General features: G+C 37.5%; 2 protein-coding genes across 2 annotated transcripts in view; both read right to left on the bottom strand.

The window, feature by feature from the left end:
* GPRASP1 (G protein-coupled receptor associated sorting protein 1) overlaps positions 1 to 14,404 on the bottom strand; it is a 52,466-nt gene extending 38,062 nt beyond the window's left edge. The window contains exon 1 of the mRNA XM_079124699.1: positions 14,264 to 14,404. The gene's annotated coding sequence lies outside the window, so the exon portion shown is untranslated. The remainder of the gene's footprint in view (positions 1 to 14,263) is intronic.
* A 657-nt stretch (positions 14,405 to 15,061) lies between these two features.
* On the bottom strand, positions 15,062 to 17,924 carry ARMCX5 (armadillo repeat containing X-linked 5). Its single transcript, XM_079124711.1, has one exon. It carries the CDS (start codon positions 17,748 to 17,750, stop codon positions 16,047 to 16,049), a length of 1,704 nt encoding a protein of 567 aa, XP_078980837.1. The 5' UTR covers positions 17,751 to 17,924; the 3' UTR covers positions 15,062 to 16,046.
* Between the last annotated feature and the right edge of the window lie 5,425 nt (positions 17,925 to 23,349).

Raw genomic sequence — 23,349 nt, 5'->3', positions numbered from 1 at the left:
TGACACCAAAAACATCAGAATCATAAGAAAAAAATAGATAAATTGGATTTTGTCCAAGTAAAAAACTTGTGCATCATGCATCAAAGCACACTATAAAGAGAGTGAAAAGGCGATGCACAGAATGGGAGAAAATATCTGTAAATCAAATATATAACAAAGGACTAATATGAAGAATGTATAATTAAATAAAACTCAAAAACCAAAAAAAAAAAAAAACTGTTTAAAGGGGTAAAGACTTGAATATTTTTCTAGAGAAGATAGGCAAATATTTAATAAGCAAGGAAATGTTGCTTGGCATCACTAAGGGAAATGTGAATTAAAACCACAATAAAATACCACTTTATATCCCTCAGGATGACAATTACTGTTATGGTTTGGTGTCCCCCAGAAGCTCATGTGTAAGACAATGAAAGAAGATTTGGAGGAGAAATGACTGGGCTATAGCCTTAACCTAATCAGTGAATTAATCCCTGATGGGAGTGGTAACTGGAGGCAGGTGGGGTGTGGCTGGAGGATCATGGCTATGGGGTACATATTTAAATATAGTGAGTAGAGTCTCTCTCTTTCTGCTTCCTAAACATCAGATGAACTGCTTCCCTTTACCACACTCTTCTGCCATGATGTGCTGCCTCACCCTAAACCCTGAGGAATGGAGCCAGTCACTTATTAACTGAGATCTCTGAAACTGTGAGCCCCTAAATAAACCTTTCCTCCTCTACAGTTGTGTTGGTTGGATCCTTCAGTCATATCAGTGAAAAAGCTGACTAGAACAATTAGCAACAACACAGAAAACAACAAATACTAGTAAGGATATGAAGAAATTAGAAGACTTGTGCATTACTGATCAGAATGTAAAAGAGTGCAGCTCTTATGGAAAATAGTATTACGGTTTCTAAATTATACAAGGAATTACCATATGATGTAGTGATTCCACCTCTTCGTATACCCAAAGTGACCGAAAGCAGAAACTCAACAGATATTTGTACAATCAATGTTCTTAGAAGCATTATTCACAATTGCCAAAAGGTGGAAACCAAAATGTCCATTCATGGGAGGAATGGATAAAGAAAACATGGTACATATAATGCAATAATTTTTGGCCTTAAAACAAAGTGAAATTGTGAGACACACTAGAAGTATGAACCTTGAAAACATATTATAAGAAACAAACAAGACACAAAAGGGAAAATACTGTAAGATGAAATACCTAGAACAGTCAAATTCAGAGAAATAGAAGGTAGAATAGTGCTTCCAGTAAATGAGAAAAGAGGATAAGGGGGAGATATTTTTTCAAATGGGTACAGTTTCAATTTTGCATAACAAAAAAAGTTCTGGAGATAAACAGTGATAATATTTATACAGTAATGTGAAAGTACTTAACATCATTGAAATGTACAGTTAAGTTTGTTTAAAATGACAAATTTAATGTACAATGCAAAGGGCAAATCCCAAATCATACTATCATACTATTAAGTAATAATACATTATTAATTAGTAATAATGTTATCAATACTCATTTATCAATTTTAAGAAATGTACCACAATAATACAAATTTGCAGTAATATGTGAAACTTTGTGCAGGGGTATAGAATTGGGAAGAAGTAGAGTCGTGAATTGTTTAATGACAGGGACAAGTTCTGACAAAGACCTCGTTAGATGATTTCATCATCACTGTGCAAACAACATAGAGTATATACAAACTAAGATGGTTATGAAGTAAAACAAGGTGATGTAATCACACCACTGTTGTGTATGTGGTCAGTCTTGGACCAAAACATTGCTATGCAGCACATAATTGGAGTATAAAAGCCAGTATTATTTCTTCAGTTACTCTTGTGTTTTACCTGTATGTTTGAAAAGCCAAATGTCTAAAAATATAATTCTAAATCTTGTTAATGGACATGCAGTACATAAAGACTGAATTTATATAACAGCATAAGAAAGAGGATTGCTTTATAAAAGAGCAGAGTCCTTTATAACCATTGCAACTAAACTGGTATTAATTCAAACTTGAGTGCTATATAATTAAGGTATTATAATCCCCAGGGTAATCAGTAAGAACAAAACTAATTAGCATTAATAAATGAGAAGTGAATGAAAATAGTGTACTAGAGAAACTCAAATTGTTGTGCATATTTGTTGTACCATTTCTCATTCTCACAAAAAGTTTACATGGGTTCAAATTTCTCTACATCCTTGCCAAGAGGTGTTATTTTTCATTTTTTTAAGAATAAAGACAAACAGGTACAGTGGCACAAGCTTGTAATCCCAATGGCTTGGGAGGTTGAGGCAGGAGGATCGTGCCAGCCTCAGCAAAAGCAAGGTGCTAAACAACACAATGAGACCCCATCTCTAAATAAAATGCAAAATAGGGCCAGGGAATGTGGCTCAGTGGTCAAGTGTCCCTGAGTCCAATCACCAGCACACTCCCAAAAAAAGAGAATAAACATGTACTACACTGAGATTCCATCTCACTCCAGTCAGAACAGCAATTATCAAGACTACAAGTAATAATAAATTTTGGTGAGGATGTGGGGAAAAAGGTACACTTATACATTGCTGGTGGGAATACAAATTGGTGCAACTACTATGGAAAGCAGTATGGAGATTTCTCAGAAAACTTGGAATGGAACCACCATTTGACCCAGTTATCCCACTCCTTGGTTTATATCCAAAGGACTTAAAATCAGCAAATTATAATGATGCTGCCACATTAATATTTACAGTAGCTCAATAGCTAAGATATGGAACCAATCTAGCTATCCTTCAACAGATGAATGGATAAAGAAATGTGGTATATATACACAATGGAATATTACTAGGCCATAAAGAAGAAAGAAATTATGGGACTTGCTGGTAAATGGATAGAACTGAAGATTATCAAGCTGAGTGAAATAAGCCGACCCCAAAAACCCAAAGGCTGAATGTTTTCTCTGATATGTGGATGCTAACACCCAATAAGGGGAGGGTAGGAGAATAGAAGTTCACTAGATTAGACAAAGGGGAATGAAGGGAAGGGAGGTGGAATAGGAATAGGAAAGACAGTAGAATGAATCAGATATAACTTTCCTATGTTCATATATGAATACACAGATCAGTGAAACTCCACATCCTGTACAAGCACAAAATGGGATCCTAATGGGAATAAGTTATACTCCATGAATGTATAATATGTCAAAATACACTCTGCTGTCATGCATATCTAAAAAGAACAAATAAAAAATTAAAAAATAAATAAGATGTATCAGTGAGTGTGGTTTCATTGTGGTTTTGATCATTTCCCTAAAGACAAATGATGTTGAACAACTTTTCACATTCATGTTGACTATCTGTGTATCTTCATAAGAGAAATAACTACTAAAGTCCTCTGCCTAGCTTTCAATTGTATTATTCATCTTTTTATTGATTGATAAGTTATTTAAATATTCTAGCTATATATCAAATATATATATATATATATATATATATATATGTACATTTTTTTCACTACTAGGGATTGAATACAGGGCCCTGCACATGCTTGGCACTGCATAAGATCTGATACCTTTTCATGATTAAAAAAAAACCCTTATAAAATTAGGCGCAGGAAGAAATGTCCTTAATCTGGTAGAGCATTTATTTTAAAAACCCACAACTAACATCATATTCAATAGTAAAAGACTAAAAATTTCACTGGAAGATATGGAATAAGACAAGAATGCTGGGTGTTTTTTTTTTTTTTTTTGATACTTTTTAGTTATACATGACAGTAGAATCCATTTTGACATAATTATGTAAGTATGGATTACACCTTATTCTAATTCAGATCCTAGTACTCCTCCTTCCCCTTCCCTCCATCTCCACCCCTGTTCCCTTCCCTCTTTGATCTTTCTGCCATTTACCTATAGATTATTTTTGTTTTTGCTGGGTTTTTTTGGTTTTTGTTTTGTTTTGGTTTTTGGTATAGGGATTGAACTCAGAGGCACCTAACCACTGAGCCACAGCCAGCCATTTTTGATTTTATTTAGAGATAGGGTCTCACTGAGTTGCTTAGGGCCTTGCTAAGTTGCTGAGGCTGGCTTTGAACTTGCAATTCTCCTGCTTCAGCCTCTGGAGCTGCTGAGATTACAGGTGTGTGCCACCATGCCTGACCTATAATTATTTTTGAAATTTCTTGTGGAAAGCAATATGGAAACTCCTCAAAACACTAGGAATGGAACCATCATTTCACCCAGCTCTCCCACTCCTCAGCATATATCCAAAAGAATTAAAATCAGCATACTACAGTGACACAACCACATCAATGTTTATAGCAGCATAATCATAATAGATAAGCTATGTAGTCAAACTACATGCCCTCGAAAGATGAATGTAAAAGGAAAATGTGGTATATATACACAATGGAGTATTACTCAGTCATAAAGAATGACTTTATGACATTTGCTTCTAAATGGACGGATCTGGGCACTATCATGTTAAGCATGCTTGTTTTTACCACTGTTTTTTAACCATTGTACTGTAAGTTGTAGCCAAAGTAATTAGGCATAAAAAAGAAATAAGAGAGGTATCCAAACAGGAAAGAAGGAAAATTATTTCTATTTGTATATGACATGATCCTACATATAAAAACTCCCAAAGAATTCACAAAAACATCTACTAGAGTTAATCCAGTAAAGTTGCAAGTTACAAGATCAACTCATAAATGACAACTATGCTTCTTTATACCAGAGGTGAACAATCTGAAAAGGAAGTGAGGAATCAATCCCATTTGTGATAGGATACAAATAATGAAATTCCTAGGAATAAATTTAACTAAGTAGGTAAATGATTATACACCTAAAACTGTAAAAGAGTAATAAAAGAAATTAAAAACCGACTAGGAATGGATCTACCATATGACTTAGACAGCCCACTCCTTGGTATTTATCCAAAAGAACTAAAATAAGCATATAGTGATTCATGGATACCAATGTTTATAGCAGCATAATTCACAATAGCCAAGTTATGGAACCACCCAGGTGTCCCTTAATAGATGAATACATAAGAAAAATAAGATGTGTACATACGTGCATGTGCACACACATACACACACAGTGTAAATAAATAAAATGGTGTTCAACTCAGTCATAAATAATGAAATTATATCATTTGCTGGTAAATGGATAGAACTGGAGAACATCTTGCTGAGTGAAATAAGCCAGACTCAGAAAGTGAAGGGTCAAAATGTTTTCTCTTACATGAGGAAGCTAGAGTGAAATATGGAATTTTAAAAAGGAGGGGGATCTCATGAAAATAGATGGGAGAATGATGGAGTGAAGGAAGGGTAATGAGGAGAAGAAGGAATGAGGAGGGATAGAAAAGGTGAGGAACAGCAGAACAAAATTAACCAAATAATGTCATGTGTGTTTATGAATATATCACACTGAATTATACTTTTATGCATAAGTATAATGCACTAATTTTTGAAACAGAATTAAAAACAAAAAGTAATTTAAAGACCTAATAAATAGAAAATTATTCTGTGTTCACATATTGGAAACTTAAAATTATGAAGATAGCAATATCACCAAAGAAATCTATAGATTCAATGCATTCCCTATCAAAATCCCAATTACTCTTTATGTAAGTGGAAAAGCTCATTCTAAAACTTATTTGGAATGGAAAGGGATTCCCAATAATAAAAACCATCTTAAAACAGAAGAATAAATTTGGAACACTTACACTTGCTGATTTCAAAGCTTACTAGAATGCTACAGTGACCAAAAAGCTGCAATACTGGAATAAGGACAGACATAGAGGAAGATGGAATAGAATTGAGAGTGCAGAAACAAATGTAAACGTCCATGGTCAATTGATTTCGACAAGAGGGTCAAGTTAATTCAAAGAAGAAAAAAAAGACTCTTCAACAACTGGTGCTGGGAAAATTGGATTTCTATAGGCCAAAGGCAGAAGTCAGACCTGTTCATCTCGCCACATAAAAAAATATATGAAGGGCTGGGGAGCTAGCTCAGTTGGTAGAGTGCTTGCCTTGCAAGCACAAGGCCCTGGGTTCGATCCCCAGCACCACAAAAAAAAAAAAATTATATATATATATATATTTATATATATATATATATATATGGACCAACAACCTAAACATAAATACAGTAAATTGTCATGACCTTGAATTCACCATTCCATTCTTAGATATGACAACCAAACTACCAGCAACAAAAGGAAAAAATAGATATAAAGAAGTACATCAAAATTAAAAGCGTCTGTGCATTAAAGGACTTTTTTAAAGTGAAAAATACAGAAGAAGATATTTGGAAATCATATCGCTTATAAGGGTCTTATATCCAAAATATATAAAGAATATATATTCCTACAATGTAACAACAATAACGGAAAGTACCAAAAATGGGCAAAGAACTTGAATAACATTACTGCAATGAAGATAAGCAAATAATGAATAAAAACACAGGAAAAGTTGTTCAACATCATTAGTCATTAAGAAAATGCAAACTGAAATCACAATGAGATATTGTCCCACATCTAATAGGACGGCCATCAAAAACTTAATGGAGGGAATTGTTGGGCATTGTGCCAGATACCTATAATCCCAGCAGCTTGGGAGGCTGAGGCAGGAAGATCACAAATTCAAAGCCAGCCTCAGCAATTTAGTGAGGCCCTAAGCAACTTAGCAAGACCCTGTCTCAAAATAAAAAATAAAAAGGTCTGGGAGTGTACCTCAGTGGTTAAGCACTGAGGGTTCAATCCCCCTTACTGAAAAATAAAATAAAATAAAATAATGGAGGGAGATAGAGTAACATGGCCACTGAATAAAACTTTCCAATGATTTTCTCCCCACAGGCACACCAAATTGAACAGTATTCACACACACAACTACTTTCATAAAAGCTAAGGAAATCAGATGAGAGACCAAAGATCCTGCTTTTAGTTTAACAAAATGAAAAGACACATGAAGAAGGTAGAAAGATGGAGTTGTTCACTTCATCCCTACCCCAATTCTAAGCAGCCCAACTTGGAGAGAGATGCTTCCTACTTCACGGGCAGAGAAAGAATTAAGTTCAGCCTTAGGCTTGAAACCCTGTACTAGGCCCACCATGGAGAAACCCAGTGCTGGTAATGCCCCACAACCACTACCAATCACAATCTAATACCTATGGACTGAGCCACAAGGCCAAGCTACAAGGTCCAGGTAACTGACTACTTCTACTACCCTTCCTCCACTGTTGGGCAGGAAAGATGGAAGCTAAACTCAACCCACGGGGGAATAGGCCACAAAAGCTAGCACAGTGCTATGTCTTAGAACTCAATGTCAGATCCACCACAGTGAGACCCAGCACCCAGTAGAAAAAGAAGGTCCCATGCTTAGAACAGTGTTCACAGATGGAGTCCCTAGACTGGTCCAAGAATCAGGCAGAGACCTGGGCATTCGCAGGACAGACTTGAATTTCAGCCTGCACCATTTCCAGTCTTGGAATGGGCCTGAGGCATATGGGTCCTTCTCCCAGGACTATGCCATGATCCTGTGGCTGTGAGACTCAGGTGCAACCCACCTTAGCATCAGCATTCACAGCCAAAGGACTGTCTCCACCACCCATCCCCAGTTTTGGGTGGCACAATGATCAAAGGCTACTGCTGACAGATGGGGCTATGGAACTGTCCCAGCACCAGGCAGATACCTGCAATCCAGCAGGATGGACTTGGGAATCCAGCTTTCATTACCACCAGCTATGTTGTAGGCCTAGATACACCTCTCACACTGTTCAGTCTTCCCTGCATGTGTGAAACTCAAGCATGACCCAGCATAGCATCAGCCCAGGTAGCCAAGGAACTGCCTTCATCAAAACTACCTCAACCTCAAGCAGCATAGTATGGTGCAAGACCCCATTTGGTGGAGGTAGGATAACCAGTGAGTGTAAGACTTCATCCTGGAACTTAGTGCTGGGCTGATGAAACCTAACACTAGGTCATAAGAGCCCTCATCTCCAGGTACGACTGCATATGAAGCCTCTGGAAGAGCTTTGGTGCCAGGAAAAGATGCATAGCCCTGCTCTTTTGGACTTCTATTCCAGCTAGCATCACCTGGTCTGGGTGCAGCAGTCTTGGGCAACAAGTCCACCTTACCAATAGGCAGTACATAGCAGTATAGACCTTGGTCCTACCCCAGTATTGTGCTGCTTTTGGCAAGTTGTGGGCTCAGAATATGATACAGCTTGGCAGCATCACTGACCACAATCTGACATAGGAATCTGGGGTTGGTCCATCAATAGTGACAGAGCTGAGCAGAATTCCACTGTACCTGACCACAGACCAGTAACTGTGGAAAAGGCATCTGGGCCTATCCCAGCCACAGAGAGAGGAGTGTGTAGACAAACAAGTCTTTCTAGGTACTCTCCTAATTCACTCTGAAAAACACACTAGAGTGTATTTGGACCCAGGACAAACCTGGGTTTGGATCATCCCCCTAATAGTGAAATACTGACAAATACAATAGCAGACTCCTGCCAAACCTGAAACCTGGACGCCATCTAGTGCTAAAATAGAAGTGATTACAAGTTCATAGAAAATAAGCAGCTTGATGGGAATCTCTGGAAAAGGCCTCGCGTGGTGGTACACACCTGTTAATTCCAGTGATTTGGGAGGTTGAGGCAGAAGGTTAGTAGGTTTGAAGCCACCTGGGAAACTTAGTAGAACCCTGTCTCAAAATAAAAAATAAAAAGGGCTGGGTATATTTAGTGGTAGAGCACCCCTGGATTCAATCCCCTGTATTAAAAAGAAAAAAAAATTCTGAAAAAACAGGTGAGCACAAAGCAAGACAGATTAGGAAGACAGAAATAAATCCCTATTCCATTACTACCAAGATGACATCCCATATCAATAATCATTGGGGCTTTCAGGAAACCATGACCTCAACTAATACTCAAAATAAGGTGCCAGAAACTAATCAGATAGTAATTAGTTTAGGAGAACTCTCAAATACAGAATTTGAATTTAAAATAGCTGTTTTAAGGCAACTCAATGAGCTTAAAAATACAAACACCTCAATACTCTAGTATAGAGATTTAACAAAGTGATAGAAGCAATTAAACACTATTAAACAGAAATTCTTTTTTTTTTTTTTTTTTTTTTGGTGCTGGGGATCGAACCTAGGGCCTTGTGCTTGCAAGGCAAACACTCTACCGACTGAGCTATCAGAAATTCTTGAGCTAAAAAATAAACTTAATAAAATTAAAAATGTGATAGAAGGCATCAATAGTAGGATAGATCAAAAAGAAGAAAGAAGAAGTGAGTACAAACAGGTTATTTGAATAAACAACTAGAAAAAAATTAAGATGAATGAAGAAAGCTTGCAGGATCTTTGGCACACTATTGAAAGAGCAGATATTTGGGCTATTTGGGTTCAAGAAAGTTTGAGAATGACAAAGAGGTGGAAGTAAAAAGCTTATTCAAGGAAATAATAACAGAATACTTCCCAAATCTAATGAAGAATGCAAATATGCAGGTACAGGAAGGTCAAAGGTCATCAGTCAGATTAAACTCAGTCCAGTCTACCCCAAGTCATAATCGAGCTCTCAAAGGAGAAATATAAAGAATTCTTAAGACTGTAGAGAAAAAAAAATAACACACAGGGCTATCCCAATTCACCTTCCAGAAAACATCTCAGAAATCATATGGACCAGAGAGGGTAGCAACAGATTTTTATCATACTGAAAGAAAAAAACCTGTCAATCAAAAATATTGTACCCAGCAAAGCTATCATTCAGAAAATTCAGAAATGAAAGAGAGATAAAGATATTCCCAAACAAAAGCTGAGAGAATATATTTCCACCAGACCAGTTTTACAAGAAATTCAAAGTTCTTCCAACTGAATAAAAGAGACATGAATGAATGATAAGAAAACACGGGAAGGTACAAACTCACTAGTAAGGGTAGTTATACAAATTCAGAATGCTACATTATAACAATAGTATATAAACTACTGATGTATTTAGTATGAAGGCTAAAAATACAATTAAAATTAATAACAAATACATTAATACCTTAGAGGCAATGTAGGTATAAAATGAGATATCAAAAATTCAAAATTCAAAAATGTGGCTGAAAGGAATACAAGTGTAGTTTTCTTATGAGTATATTTTCTCTTGTATTTTTGTTTCTGTTCTTATCCTTATGGTCATGTTAAGTTGGCATCATTTCAAAATAGCATGTTATGAATAAAAGATGATTTTTGTAAGCTTCCCTGTAAGTACAAAGAAAAATCTAAAACAGACCAAAAATTATAAATAAGGAATCAAAATCTACACAAGAAAAACAAAGGAACACTGGAAGGGCACAAAAAAGGAACCACAATAAAAATAGAAAACAAGTTACAAAATGGCTGCGGTAACACATTACATTTCAATAATTACACCTTGAATGTAAACTGATTAAATTCTACAATTAAAAGACACAGAGTAATTGAATGGATTAAAAATCAAGACCAAATATAAATCACTTACAAGAAACTCTCTGTACCTCTGAGTAAATGCATGGACTAAAAGTGAAGGAATAGAATACAATATTCTATGCAAATGAAAGACAAACGAAAGCAGGAATAGCTAATGCAGTATGAGATTAAAAAAAGACTTTACTAGACTTTAAATCAAAAACAAGAAAGATCATTATATAAAGGGGTCAATTCAGCAAGAGGAAATAATTCTAAGTATACATGCACCCAATACTGGAATACAAATACATAAAGCAAATATTAATAAAGCTAAAGGGAGAGACAGACCCCAATTCGGTAATAGCTGTGAACTTTAACACCCCACTTTCAGACAGAAAACTAACAAAGCAAACCACAGAATTAAACTGTACCCTATATCAAACAGACTTAATAGACATCTACCAAACATTTTATTCATGGTTTCTGAGTACACATTTTTCTCATCAACACAAGGAACACTCTCAAGATAAGACTATATGACAGGTCACAAAACAAGTCTCAAAGGGCTGGGAGTGCCGCATAGTAGAAAAGTGATTGCCTAGCATATGCAAAGCCCTCATGTCAGTCCCAGCACCACAAGAAAAAGAAAATCAAGTCTCAACAAATTTTTAAAAACTGAAATCATATTTTTTTCTGATGTCAATGCAATAAAACTAGAAATCAGTAAGAAAACTTTGGGAAACTATACAAATACATGGAAATTTAAAAACAATTTTGAACAACTAAGAATCAAGGAGAAAATTAAAAATATTTCTTGAAACAAATGAAAATGGAGATACAGTATACCAAAACCTATAGAATGCAGCAAAAGCAGTAGTAAGAAGAAAGTTTATACAATCAATGTCTAAATAAAAGCAGAAAGATATGTAACAAAGAAGCACAAAGAGCTCAAATAAACAATCTATTGCTGTATCTCAAGGAACTAGAAAAGCAAGAACCAACCAAACCCAAATTAGAAGAAAATAAATTATAAACATTAGAGCAGGAAAAAAAAAGAGGCAGGGGGATTGCAAGCTCAAGGTCAACCTGAGCAATTTATTAAGACACTGTCTCAAAATAAAAATAAGAAGTTCTGGAAATGTAACTCAGTGACAGAGTACTCCTGGCTTCAATCCCCAGTGCTACACCTCCCACAAATAAAAATACCAAAAAATCAACAAAAATAAGAGCTGGTTATCTGAAAAGATAAAATAGAAAAACCCTCAGCTAGATGAAGAAAAAGAGAGAAAACACTCAAAAATAAAATCAGATATGGAAAGTGTGACATTATAACTAATATCACAGAAATACAAATGATTATTAGAGATTATTATGAACAACAATATGCTAACAGCTTTGATAACCTAGAAGAAATGTACAGACTCCTAGACATACAATTTTCCAAGAATGTATCATGAATAGAAAACATTAACACAACAGTAACAAGTACTGAGATTGAATCAGTAATAAAAAGTCTCCCATCAAAAAAAAAAAAAAAACAAAAAAGCCCAGGACCAGATGACTTCACTTTTGAATTACAGCAAATATGTAAAGAAGATATAATACCAATTCACTTTAGGTAATTTCACAAAACAAAAAAGAACAAATTCTTCTAAATATGTTCTATGAGATCAGCATTATCCTAAAATTAAAACTAGCTAAGGACACAAAAATTAAAAAATAAAAATTACAAATCAATATCCTTGATTAACATAGATGCAAAAATCCTCAACAAAACCAGCAAACTGAATCCAACAGCACATTGAAAGGATTATTATTCACCATGATTTAGAGAATTCATCCCAAGAATGCAAATCTTTGATTCAATATGTACAAATCAATAAACATATAATGCATTGAAAAATTAAGGACAATAAACTACACAATCATCTTAACAGATACATAAAAGGCACTTGATAAAATTCAACATCCCTTCACAATAAGAACATTGAACAAACTAGATATAGAAACATATAACATAATAAAGACCATTTGTAATAAGACAACAGCTAACATACTAACTGTGGAAAAGTTGGAAGCTTTCTTTTTCTCTGGAGCAACACAATGATGCCCACTTTCAACACTTGTACTCAACACAATGCGGTAAGTCCTAGGCAGAGCAATCAGGCCATAGAAAGGAAGAAAGAGCATTTAAATTGGAAAAGAAGTTGTAAATTATCAGTGTTTGCAGATGGCAATCATATATATGGAAAACCCAAAACTCCACCAGAAACTATTAGAACTAAAAAATTAATTCAGCAAAGTTGTAGGATACAAAATCAACACATGAAAGTCAATACCATTGTTATAAGCCAATGGCAAATTATGTGAAATAGAAATCAGGGAAACAATTTCATTTACTACAGCCACACACACAAAATAAAATACCTAGGGAAAAAATTAATCTAAGAGGCTGGGGATATAGCTCAGCTGGTTGAGTGTTTGCCTCGCAAGCACAAGGCACTGGGTTCAAATCCCCAGCACTGCAAAAAAAAAAAAAAATTAATCTAAGAGATGAAAAGTTTCTAAAATGAGAATTATAAAACACTGATGAAAGAAACTAACTGAAGAACAAAAGATATGGAAAGACATCCTGTGTTCATGGATTGGAAGAATCAATATTGTTAAAATATCCACACAACCAAAGTAATTTACAGATCCAATGCAATCCTTATCAAACAGCAATAACATCCTTCATGAAACTAAAATGTATATGTAAATCCCTCTCCAAAAATACCAAATAGCCAAAGACATCTTAAACAAAAAAGAACAGAGCAGGAGGCACTAAAGTACCTGACTTCAAAACATACTACAAAACTGCAGTAGTCACAACATGGGGTTGGCATAAAGTCAGATGCATACATCAGTGGAAAACAATACAGATCCATGTATCTACAGCCAATTGATTTTTAGCAAAGGTACTAATAACATGTACTGGGGAAAGGACAGTCTTCTAATAAATGGTGCTGGGAAAACTGAATATTCACATACAGAAGAATCTCTCACCAGTTATAAAACTCAACTCAAAATGGATTAAAGACATAAACATAAGATCTTACACCATGAAATGACTAGAAGAAAATGTAGAAGAAACACTGAAGGAGACTGGAATGGGCAAGAGCCCCAAAAGCACAGGAAATAAAAGCAAAAACTAACAAATGCGATTACAACAAACTAAAAATCTTCACAGCAAAGGAAACAATCAACAGAGTAAAGAGGCAACCTTCAGAATGGGAGAAAATTTTATGCAAACTATACATCAGACAAGGGATAGATATCCACAATATATTAGAACTGGTAAATATTTGAGGAAATAGATATTTTTAATCTGACTTGAGCACTACAAAATCTATACATGTATTGAAACAATTGTGGTATTCATTAATGTGAAATTTTTGTGTTTCTATGTATCAAGTTAAAAAGGAAATTTGTTAAACTAATGGAAAATAACAAGCATTGAAAAGGGTGTAGATAAATCCTAACAATTTATGATGTAAAACGGTGCAGTCCTTCTTCAAAAGGGTGGCAATTCTTCAAAAAACTAAACACATAATTACAGCTCTCAGCAATTCTACTTCTATGTATATACTCAAAATAATTGAAATTAGGGGCTCCAACAGATACTTGTACTTCAATGTTCATTGCACTATTATTCATAAGAGGCAGAAGGTGGAAATAATCTAAGTGTACATCAACAGATGATACCTCAGGAACAATTTGGGTGATGATTCTACTTCTCACAATTCCCACCCAAGGAGAGACCATCAACTTTTTGCTTTGACACAAATACATACACATCCCACACTCACCCTTCTCTTTAGCTGACATTGGAAAATTCCATAGCCATCAACTGATTAAGTGTGTGCTTCACAGGGCATTTGAGACACAGAATATTTCCAAAGAGTCTCGTCCATTTGTATTGTGAAGATCTCCAATACTGAAAGCAGTACCCACAGCTGGTATTATAGTCTAGGGGAGCTCTGTGGATTAAAAAACAAGTTATGAAGAACTTCAAAAATCATCTAAATTGAAGCTGCACAATGCACAAAACCTACTCTGCTTCTACCCCTCAATATAAAAGTATGGCCAATTGTCCTTCATCTGTAACTTAGATGTATGAAAATAGTCACACCTGACCTTCATAGAAATTAAACTAGGGATAGCTGTTAAAACCAATGGTACACTCCATGTTGACATTTTCAGTTTAGGCCTTCCCCCAGATGCATGCAAAATCAGAGAGAGGAAGTTCAACAAAAATACCAGCATTTCTATTCAGATCTTAGGATCTACTACTGTTCCTAATGCTGGACAGTGAATTAAAGAGAATCATAACAGCAAATGAATTTGGGGGGAATAGGAGAGGCAGAGGTAATTCCAAATCCCAATCTATACTGTCATTCTATACCACAAACTTCTGTCCAGAACCTAACTTTGGTAATAATAAATAGGAGAGGCTGAGGTGATATAGACAATATGGCTTCAACTCTGTAAATTGTGCAAACAGAACAGTGAATTAAAGAAATTAATTTCTTACAAAATATACACTCCTAAGGGTCTGCTGTCAAGAATAGGTACAAATTATCAATTCCAAAGCATGGCCAGAAAACAACAGCAAGGATGAGTCAACAGTCATCAAGGTAGGATAGATGAGACTGACTATGAAGCAGTTTATATAGGTGGACCCCAGATCCTCCTCTGAGGCCCAGGATATCAGTGGGAGGGAACATCAGAGGAAACAATAAATCTAGTACCCCCAGAGGGGAGAGAGTTGATAAGAACACAGTGAGGATGGATCCCTTTAGAACCACACTTCTTCACAGTCACCCATGGTTTTACTGAATGGGGGTGAGAACCATGAATACTCTTGGAAGTTAAAAGCATCATGGTGTCCTGATGAGATATCCTGTATCAAAGTCCAAGCACAAGTTCTGGGACTCAATGGAATGAAATCATCTGTGTTCCCTTTCTCCTGAGTCTGTCCTCTTCTGCTTCCACAGAGCTGCCCAGATAGGGCTTCAGCTTCACTTCTTGATGCACTATCAGCCAGAAATTAGACAGGTAGTAGCACAGTCCTGTCTCCTTGCTTCCGGAGTGATTCTACTCCTTGAACATGTTGGCACTAAAGAATCTGCCAGTGAACTTGTTTTGTGCTCCACCTACAGATAAACTGACACAGACACCATCTCTTCACCATCTTATTGTTGTTTGTGCTTTATCCCTCTGACTACATTTCAACTGAAGAACTAGGACAATGTTTTCACCGGTTTAGCATGCAACTTTATTAACAACAGGTAAATGAAATCTCAAAAGGATACACTTTCATCAATTCACAGAAATATAGCTTATTAAGGGTGAATAGGATCATTATCAGGTCATGTTGCAGAAATACTAAAAATATCTCAATTTATATTTTATAGCACAATAAAAATCAACAAATGTTCAAGCTTGCAAGATTAGCAGGTATCCATAAAACTGCATGCTTCAACCAACACAGAGAACATAAGTATTGAATTTATAATTATAATAATATGCACTGGTTTCATATTCCAAAAGCAAAAATATGTTCAAGGTTTTGTGAAAACAAATGACTATTCAGAGTTTGAGTATTAATCGTATAACTTTATCTCTCACCTCAGGATCACTGTGCTCTGCTAAGTCTTGGAGTTTCTGACCAAACCCTTTTGCTTCCTGGAATATGGAAATAAGTTCAGATTTAGTGAACTTTTCCTTGGTAAACAGCTTTGCCTTTTTTTTGAATTGGAAATTTATATTCTCAAATATTTCAATGATACAAAGAATATTGGCTTTTGACTCATTCTTGTTAAAGAGTGCAACCAGTGATGATAGTACTTCAGCACTGATCAGTTCTCTTGTATTGACTTGATTTTTAGACAAGCACAAAAACACTTTTAAAACATAAAACTTGGTTTTGACACTTCCTTTGTTCAATAATGTGAGGAAATCTAGAATATAACTGGCAATCATGTGGTGATTCTCAAATTTCACACTCAGGTGCACTAATAATTTTAGTCCAGCTAGTTGCACAGGGGAATTCACCGGATAAGAGATTATGTCCTTACAAATTTGATGTATATATGATTCTTCCATTTTTGTTTCTTCAGAAGTCTCAGAGTTGTCATTTACCATATTTAAAGCTTTAGTGTGTTCTTTAACATTGGGATTATTGACCAAGTTTTCAATCATTACAGTAATACCAACATCATGAATTATATCTTGAGTAAATGGGTAAGCAGGACTGATACCCATTATCATAGTAGCTATTTCATGAATGAAAGGATCCTTAGTTAACTTAAGTAGTTCAACAAGTTTATCAAATTCTTTAGGCTCTAAACTAAAGGTACGTGATTTGCAGCGGCAGGCCCTTGGATTAGGCCCATACTTCTCCCTTTGCCTTATCTGTTTTTTGATCTCAGCTAATGTCTGGAAGTAAGGCCCATTGTAAGGTGGAATCTTGGTCAGAGGCCGAATCCCCAGAGGAGTTTCAATCAAGGTTGCAACCAAGGTCCAGTTCCCTTCTGGAGGCAATGTTGGTTCCCCACCTTCAACTGGGACTAGGACAATATACCTGGCCCTGGACCATGCTGCTGCTTTTTGTTTTGTAGTAAGTTTGGGTTTGTGTGTGGGCTTGGGCTCTTCCTGTATCTTAGGTGGGGGCTTATAAACTTGAGTAGGGGTCTCTTCTTTAGGCCAGAACCAAGACCCTACACTAGGCTCTTCTCCATTCCAGAACCAGGAGCAGACATTTTCTTCATCCTCATCAGTGGACTTGATCCCAATACAAGCCTTGTTCCCAGCCCTGGACTTGATGTTGGTCTCTTCCTTTATCTCAGGCCTGAACCCATTATTGGCCTTATCATCAGCATTAGCAGAGAACCTGATGTTTGCCTCACTGCCTGCACAATCCTTAACCTCAGACTTAGTTACCAAACTAACCCTAGTAACAGGCATGGCCTTTGACTTGGTCTGAGACACTATTCCAGGCTCTGTCAGGAGTTCTGCCTTAGTCTCAGCTGTGAGTTTAGTATTAGTCACATCTTTCATTTTGCTCACTTCTCTTGTCACAGCCACAGGCTCAGTGTAGGTCACTGTTTGTATCCTGGCTACTGCTCCATCACCAGCTTTGCCCTGGGTTACTAATTCTGCTTTTGGTTGTGCCTCAACCACTGTTGTGGGCTGAGTCTTCATTCTAGCATTGGCAGGGTCACTGAATCCACCTTTCAGATCATCATCCCCAGCCTCTTCTCTATCTCTTGCTCTAGCCCTTGAGCCAATCATGATCCAAGTTAAAGGCAAAACTCTTTAAAACCCCCACTGGACCCCTGTCTCAGCCTTGACTGAAGGTCTGTCCCAAGTTGGTGTTTTCATACAAAGTCCAGTAGTCACTCAGTCCCCTTTCCAACTATAGGTTCTGCCAATGATATAAACATGCTGAGGAAGCTCACTCAAGGTAAGGAAGGATGGCTGTGCCTGGGAGTATCCCTGTAGAGGGTGTTGGTCTTCAGCCACTCCAAGGATACCAGATCTGCCATTGAAGTTAGACCTAGGGGTGGAGGAAGGAAATGGGACTTTAAGTCTCTTCCAATTTTATCTCCTTATGCTGATTAGCACACAGAGATATAAAAGTATGGAAATTCAGTGCTGCATGGAAAGTAGATACATAGCAAACTCTCTCATTTCACCCACTCTCTATACCTCCAAGTGCTACCCATACCCTTTCTTGGTACCAAACAAGAGTATGGAGGGTAGGAAACCTAGATGGGAGTGAGATAGGCTAAGGAATGCCTAAGCTAGTTCTTGATTCCTGCTAGAGACAAACAGATCTCTACTACCCCATTCTACACATCTACCCAGGCAGTCCCCACACTCATACAAATCTCACTCATCAGAAATAATTTTTGTCTTTGATTGCTTGCTTCCAGTGGTGATAAGTCTAGAGCATACCTAGAGGCAGACCTACAAACAAATAGACAAACAGGAGGAGATGGAAACTGATCTCTCGGTTGACAGACCTTGGTCCCTAGTCCCTAGTCTTGCTTTCCAGACACACTTTGTCTCATGTTTTCCTCCATACAGTCCCCTTCACCATTTGCTGCTTCAGAGCTGTTGTCCTTCTCCCAACTTTTCCGTCTCCCATGATTGCTCTGGAACTTGCCTAGCTTAGAACTGGATTACAGTGAGCCTAACAACAGGACAAGGAAGTGGAGAGCGGAGAAGGCAGTTCTTTGCATTCTGTAAATCTAAAGTACACAAAGAATTCCAACTGAACTGAAAGAAGGAGCAGACAGGGGTCATTAATAAATTAATAAAACAGAGATACGATTCTCTAGCCTCAGTCATCCCTATCCCTGTAACCTCACACCAAAACATCACAGATACAGGTCAATTTCGTGTGTGTGTGTGTGTGTGTGTGTGTGTGTGTGTGTCATTGATGAACCTTTATTTATTTATATGGAGTGCTGAGAGTTGAATATGCTAGACAAGTGCTCCATCACTGAGTCACAACCCCAGCCTGATACAGGTCAATTTTCTTCAATGTTTCCGAGCTTCATGTTGGGTTAATTTATAAACCTTCACAACAACTGATAGTTCTACAGACCTAGGAATAGATCTACCCACAGAGATTCACAAACACAGAGACAAATTGAGACACAAGAGGCCATGGACACTAAGTCCTTGGTAGAGACCAGTACCTCAGCACCTAGGGCATAGATGCTTTTTGGACACAGGTACCTGTTTGGCAAACATTTTCTACTTCATTTTCTTCCCCCACTCCCAAATCTCCTCCAAGTCCCTCTGCTCCATTCTGAAAGCCTGACAATTTCCATGCAGAGGCAACTCAAACACCCCTGCAAGGTAGTAGTTGGTGTTAGTAGGGATGAAATGCCCAGACAAACCACAGAAGTTGGGAAAACAATGAAAAATATCATTTCCACATTTCTTATAAGTTCTTACATTTCCTTCCTCTTCCCCTAAAGCCTATCCTTTTCTGCAACATAATGGGGGTGAGGGAGGACATGTCCTGAAAGCTGGCAGAGAGGAGAGCTAGAAGTTATGCCAGATCCCTACCTGCTCCAGTCTTGGTCATCTACCACCCTCAAGCAATGCCCATTCTACAGAAGCTAGGTCAATTTTCTTCTTCTCCTCCTTTCTCCTTGAGGTCTGCTGCCCCCTACAGGTATTTATAGAAACGTGGAGTACTGCAAGCTTAACTGATCTACACAGATAAATGCATGATACACACCCAAAAACTAAATGAAAAAAGAGACGTGGTTATTAACGATCAGACAAGCAATCATAATATGAAACCCTCTTCGAACACAGGACCTTGATTATCACACATTTACAATCTCTCTCTAAGCTCTCTCCCTCTCAGGAGTCCTTAGACAACTGTCCCCATCAATAGTGGCAGCTCCTTTCTCTTGCATACTTCAGTTTCCGTGCTAGAAGCCGCGACTACACCACTTTCCTTCCCCAAATATGGTCGGAATTAGGGCGAGCTTGGAAACTTATCAAGAGATTGACCATCTTATTTTACTCCAGTCCCTCTTGGCTTCTCACCGCCCGTCTCCCAAGGCCAGGTCACGTATTCCGCACTCATCTCCCATACCCACATTCATACCCCCAAGCGATGTCGCCTTATCACTGACCTGCTCTGCTTGGATCAGAGGCAATTTTCTTATTTCGTTGTCTCAAGCGGTGCCGTGCCACATAGAAGAAGGGAAGGACAGTCAGGCAAAGACCCGAAACAATGGCGGCGACTGTGTTTGGGGATTGGCTGGGCACCTGGGACTTATGACGAGATACTTGCTTTATCAGAAAAAGGGCCGTGATTGGCAAACTATTATAACTTTCTGGTATTCTCTTCGTTTTACTGTTCCCAGGGTTCCTCAGGAACCCGTACGTAGGGACTAATTACCATCCACCTTTTCCTCCGCAGGATAGGTTCTGCCACGTCCCCATTACTGAAATCGGCAAAGGGCGGAGCTGGGGTGTAGTTTAAGGAGATCCGGCCTAGAGAAGCGGAGTGATACCAAGCGTTGCCAGCGTCGCTTTCCCTCAGTGGAATTCGCCCCGCCCACTCCGGCTGTTTCTGGCACATACTGGAATTCGCGGAGACTGGATTCGGACGAAGAGAAAACAGCGCTGGAACGGAGAGAAGGAGACCAATGCCAAAGTGTCTTGGTATTAAGTTCTCCTCTTTCTTTTTAAAAAAATTGTTTATTTATTTTTATTTTTACTCTTTTAAGAGTTCACACACATACTATTTCTATCCAGAATGAAATGCATACAGTTCCGGGTTGTGGCGTCAGGAAATCAGCTGTAGACTGCTGAGGCGGAAGAATATCAAATGGTTTTAGTGTTTACAAACACACTTAGCCAAACCCCATTCAAATGGATGCGTTAGGGGAAGGGCTTATGGCCTAAAAGCGGGGGCAGGGGTAAAAGGCTCCAGACTGAGATAGGAGTGTAAATGCTTACCCGTTCCACACGTTTTGTGTTCCCTCTACAGGAAAAGGCGCCCCTTCAAGCACTTCATTTTTACCCGAAATATCTGGGGTCGTAGTGCGGTGTCTGGAAGGCTTCTCTGGCCTGACATCACAGATCAATATCAATTTCTTCCTCTTGGTCCTATTCCTCTTGCCTGAGTCTTTAGCCCTTATTGTCCAACATATTTCTTGTATTGAAACAGTCCTAGGTAATGTGGGATATGTCTAGAAACCCTCAGAGGTGAACAGAGAGAAACATTAATGTCCAAATACGCCTTTCTGTGGGTGTGTCCGATTCCCATGATAGTCTTCTCACCTAAATATATGGGGGCCTGAACTTGGGCACGGAAGATTGTTAGAAATATACAGGTGCCTCAAGAAATCAGACACAGGGGCTGTAGCTCAGTGGCAGAGCGCTTGCCTAGCATATGTGATGTGCTGGGTTTCATCCTCAGCGCCACAAATAAGTAAATTTATAAAAAGGAGGGCATTCTGTGTAACCTATTGGAAAGCAGATAATGATGAGAAGGTGACTTGGAAAATTCTTTAAAGGAGTGAAATGTTTTTGAACTTTGAACCTCATTTTTTCATTAAATATTCAAAAATACATGTTAATTTAATTAAAATAAGCCTTAGAATCAGAGGGTATATAAACCTTTTATATCATTTGTTCATAGAAATGCTCTAACTTAGAAGTCCTACATTCCTCAACTCCAAGCTGGGCCAACATGTTAGTAGAAGATGGTGAAAGAAGTCCTTTTGTTGGTTTAGGGATGTTTCCAATTCTGAAATTGCATTAATTAAGGTAGATGACTTACTCTCCAGATGTGAAAGACAGGTTTCTAGGAGTCCCTTAACTTCTCATTTCTCTTAAGATATTCACAATCTAGTTTGCTAGGAAAGTTCACCATAAAACTCACTAATGCTATTGCTATTAAAGATAACTTTGTTTTTTGTTAAGGAGACTATGATTGAATAAATACAAAAGTGTCATGTGAATTATCTCTCCTGGCACTCATAAAACACCCAATAAGAAATGGTAGCCACTGAAAATAATGATTATCAGAAATACCCTTTCAATTTCTTATTATTCTTTTGGGGGCGGTACCACATTTTGACCTTTCCATTAATGAAAGTGGAGAGCAATGAAACAGTTATTTATATGTTACTTTAGGAATGATCCTGTTATCAAAATGACTCAGCTCTCTTTCCGTTTCTTTTCTTTCTTTTTTTTCTTTTTAACCAAGGAGGGACCCAGGGGCACTTAACCTCTGAGCCACATCCCCAAAACTTTTTATTCTTTTTTTTTTTTTCATCTAAACAAGATTTCTGATTTTTATTCATACAGATAAACTGCTCATTACAAGACAGATTAAGAACTAAAATCTTCAGTATTTAAACTGTTCTGGCCAGTGTTGCTAAGAATATTAGCACATTAAAGATTTATTTTAATTAAAAATCATAAATTTACATAGGGCAATGTTGTTTGATTCATTCTGTTATTATTTTTTCCCTTCCCCCTACCCTCCCACCACTCCAACCCCTCTTTTCCCTCTATCCAGTCCTTCATTCCTCCATTCTTACCACCCTATTATTCCTAACCCTAACTAACCCGCTAACCCCTCCTACCACGCATTATATGTCATCATCTGCTTAACAGCGAGATCATTCGTCCTTTAGTTTTTTGACATTGGCTTATCTCACTTGGATGATATTCCCCAATTTCATCCATTTGCCTACAAACGCCATAATTTTTTCATTCTTCATGGCGGAGTAATATTCCATTGTATATATATGCCAGTTTCTTTATCCATTCATCAACTGAAGGGCATCTAGGTTGGTTCCACAATCTGGCTATGGTGAATTGAGCAGCTATGAACATTGATGTGGCTGTATCTCTGTAGTAGGCTGATTTTAACTCCCTTGGGTATAGGCCAAGGAGTGGGATAGCTGGGTCAAATGGTGGTTCCATTCCAAGCTTTCTGAGGAATCTCCATACTGCTTTCCAGAGTGGCTGCACTAATGTGCAAACCCACCAACAATATATGAGTGTACCTTTTTCCCCACATCCTCGCCAACACCTAGTGTTGCTTATGTTCTTGATAATCGGCATTCTAATTGGGGTGAGATGAAATCTTAGGGTAGTTTTGATTTGCATTTCTCTTATTACTAGAGTTGTTGAACATTTTTTCATATATCTGTTGATTGCTGTACATCTTCTTCTGTGAAGTGTCTGTTCATATCCTTAGCCCATTTGTTGATAGGATTATTTGTATTCTTGGTGTAGAGTTTTTTGAGTTCTTTATAGATTCTGGAAATTACCGTTCTATCTGAAGTATGAGTGCCAAAGACATTCTCCCACTCTGTAGGCTCTCACTTCACATTAC

The sequence above is a fragment of the Sciurus vulgaris genome (genome assembly GCF_902686455.1).
Source record: "Sciurus vulgaris genome assembly, chromosome: X".
Classification (NCBI taxonomy): Eukaryota; Metazoa; Chordata; class Mammalia; order Rodentia; family Sciuridae; genus Sciurus; species Sciurus vulgaris.
Note: the sequence above shows the minus strand (reverse complement) of the source record. Positions and strands in the feature narration are given on the sequence as shown.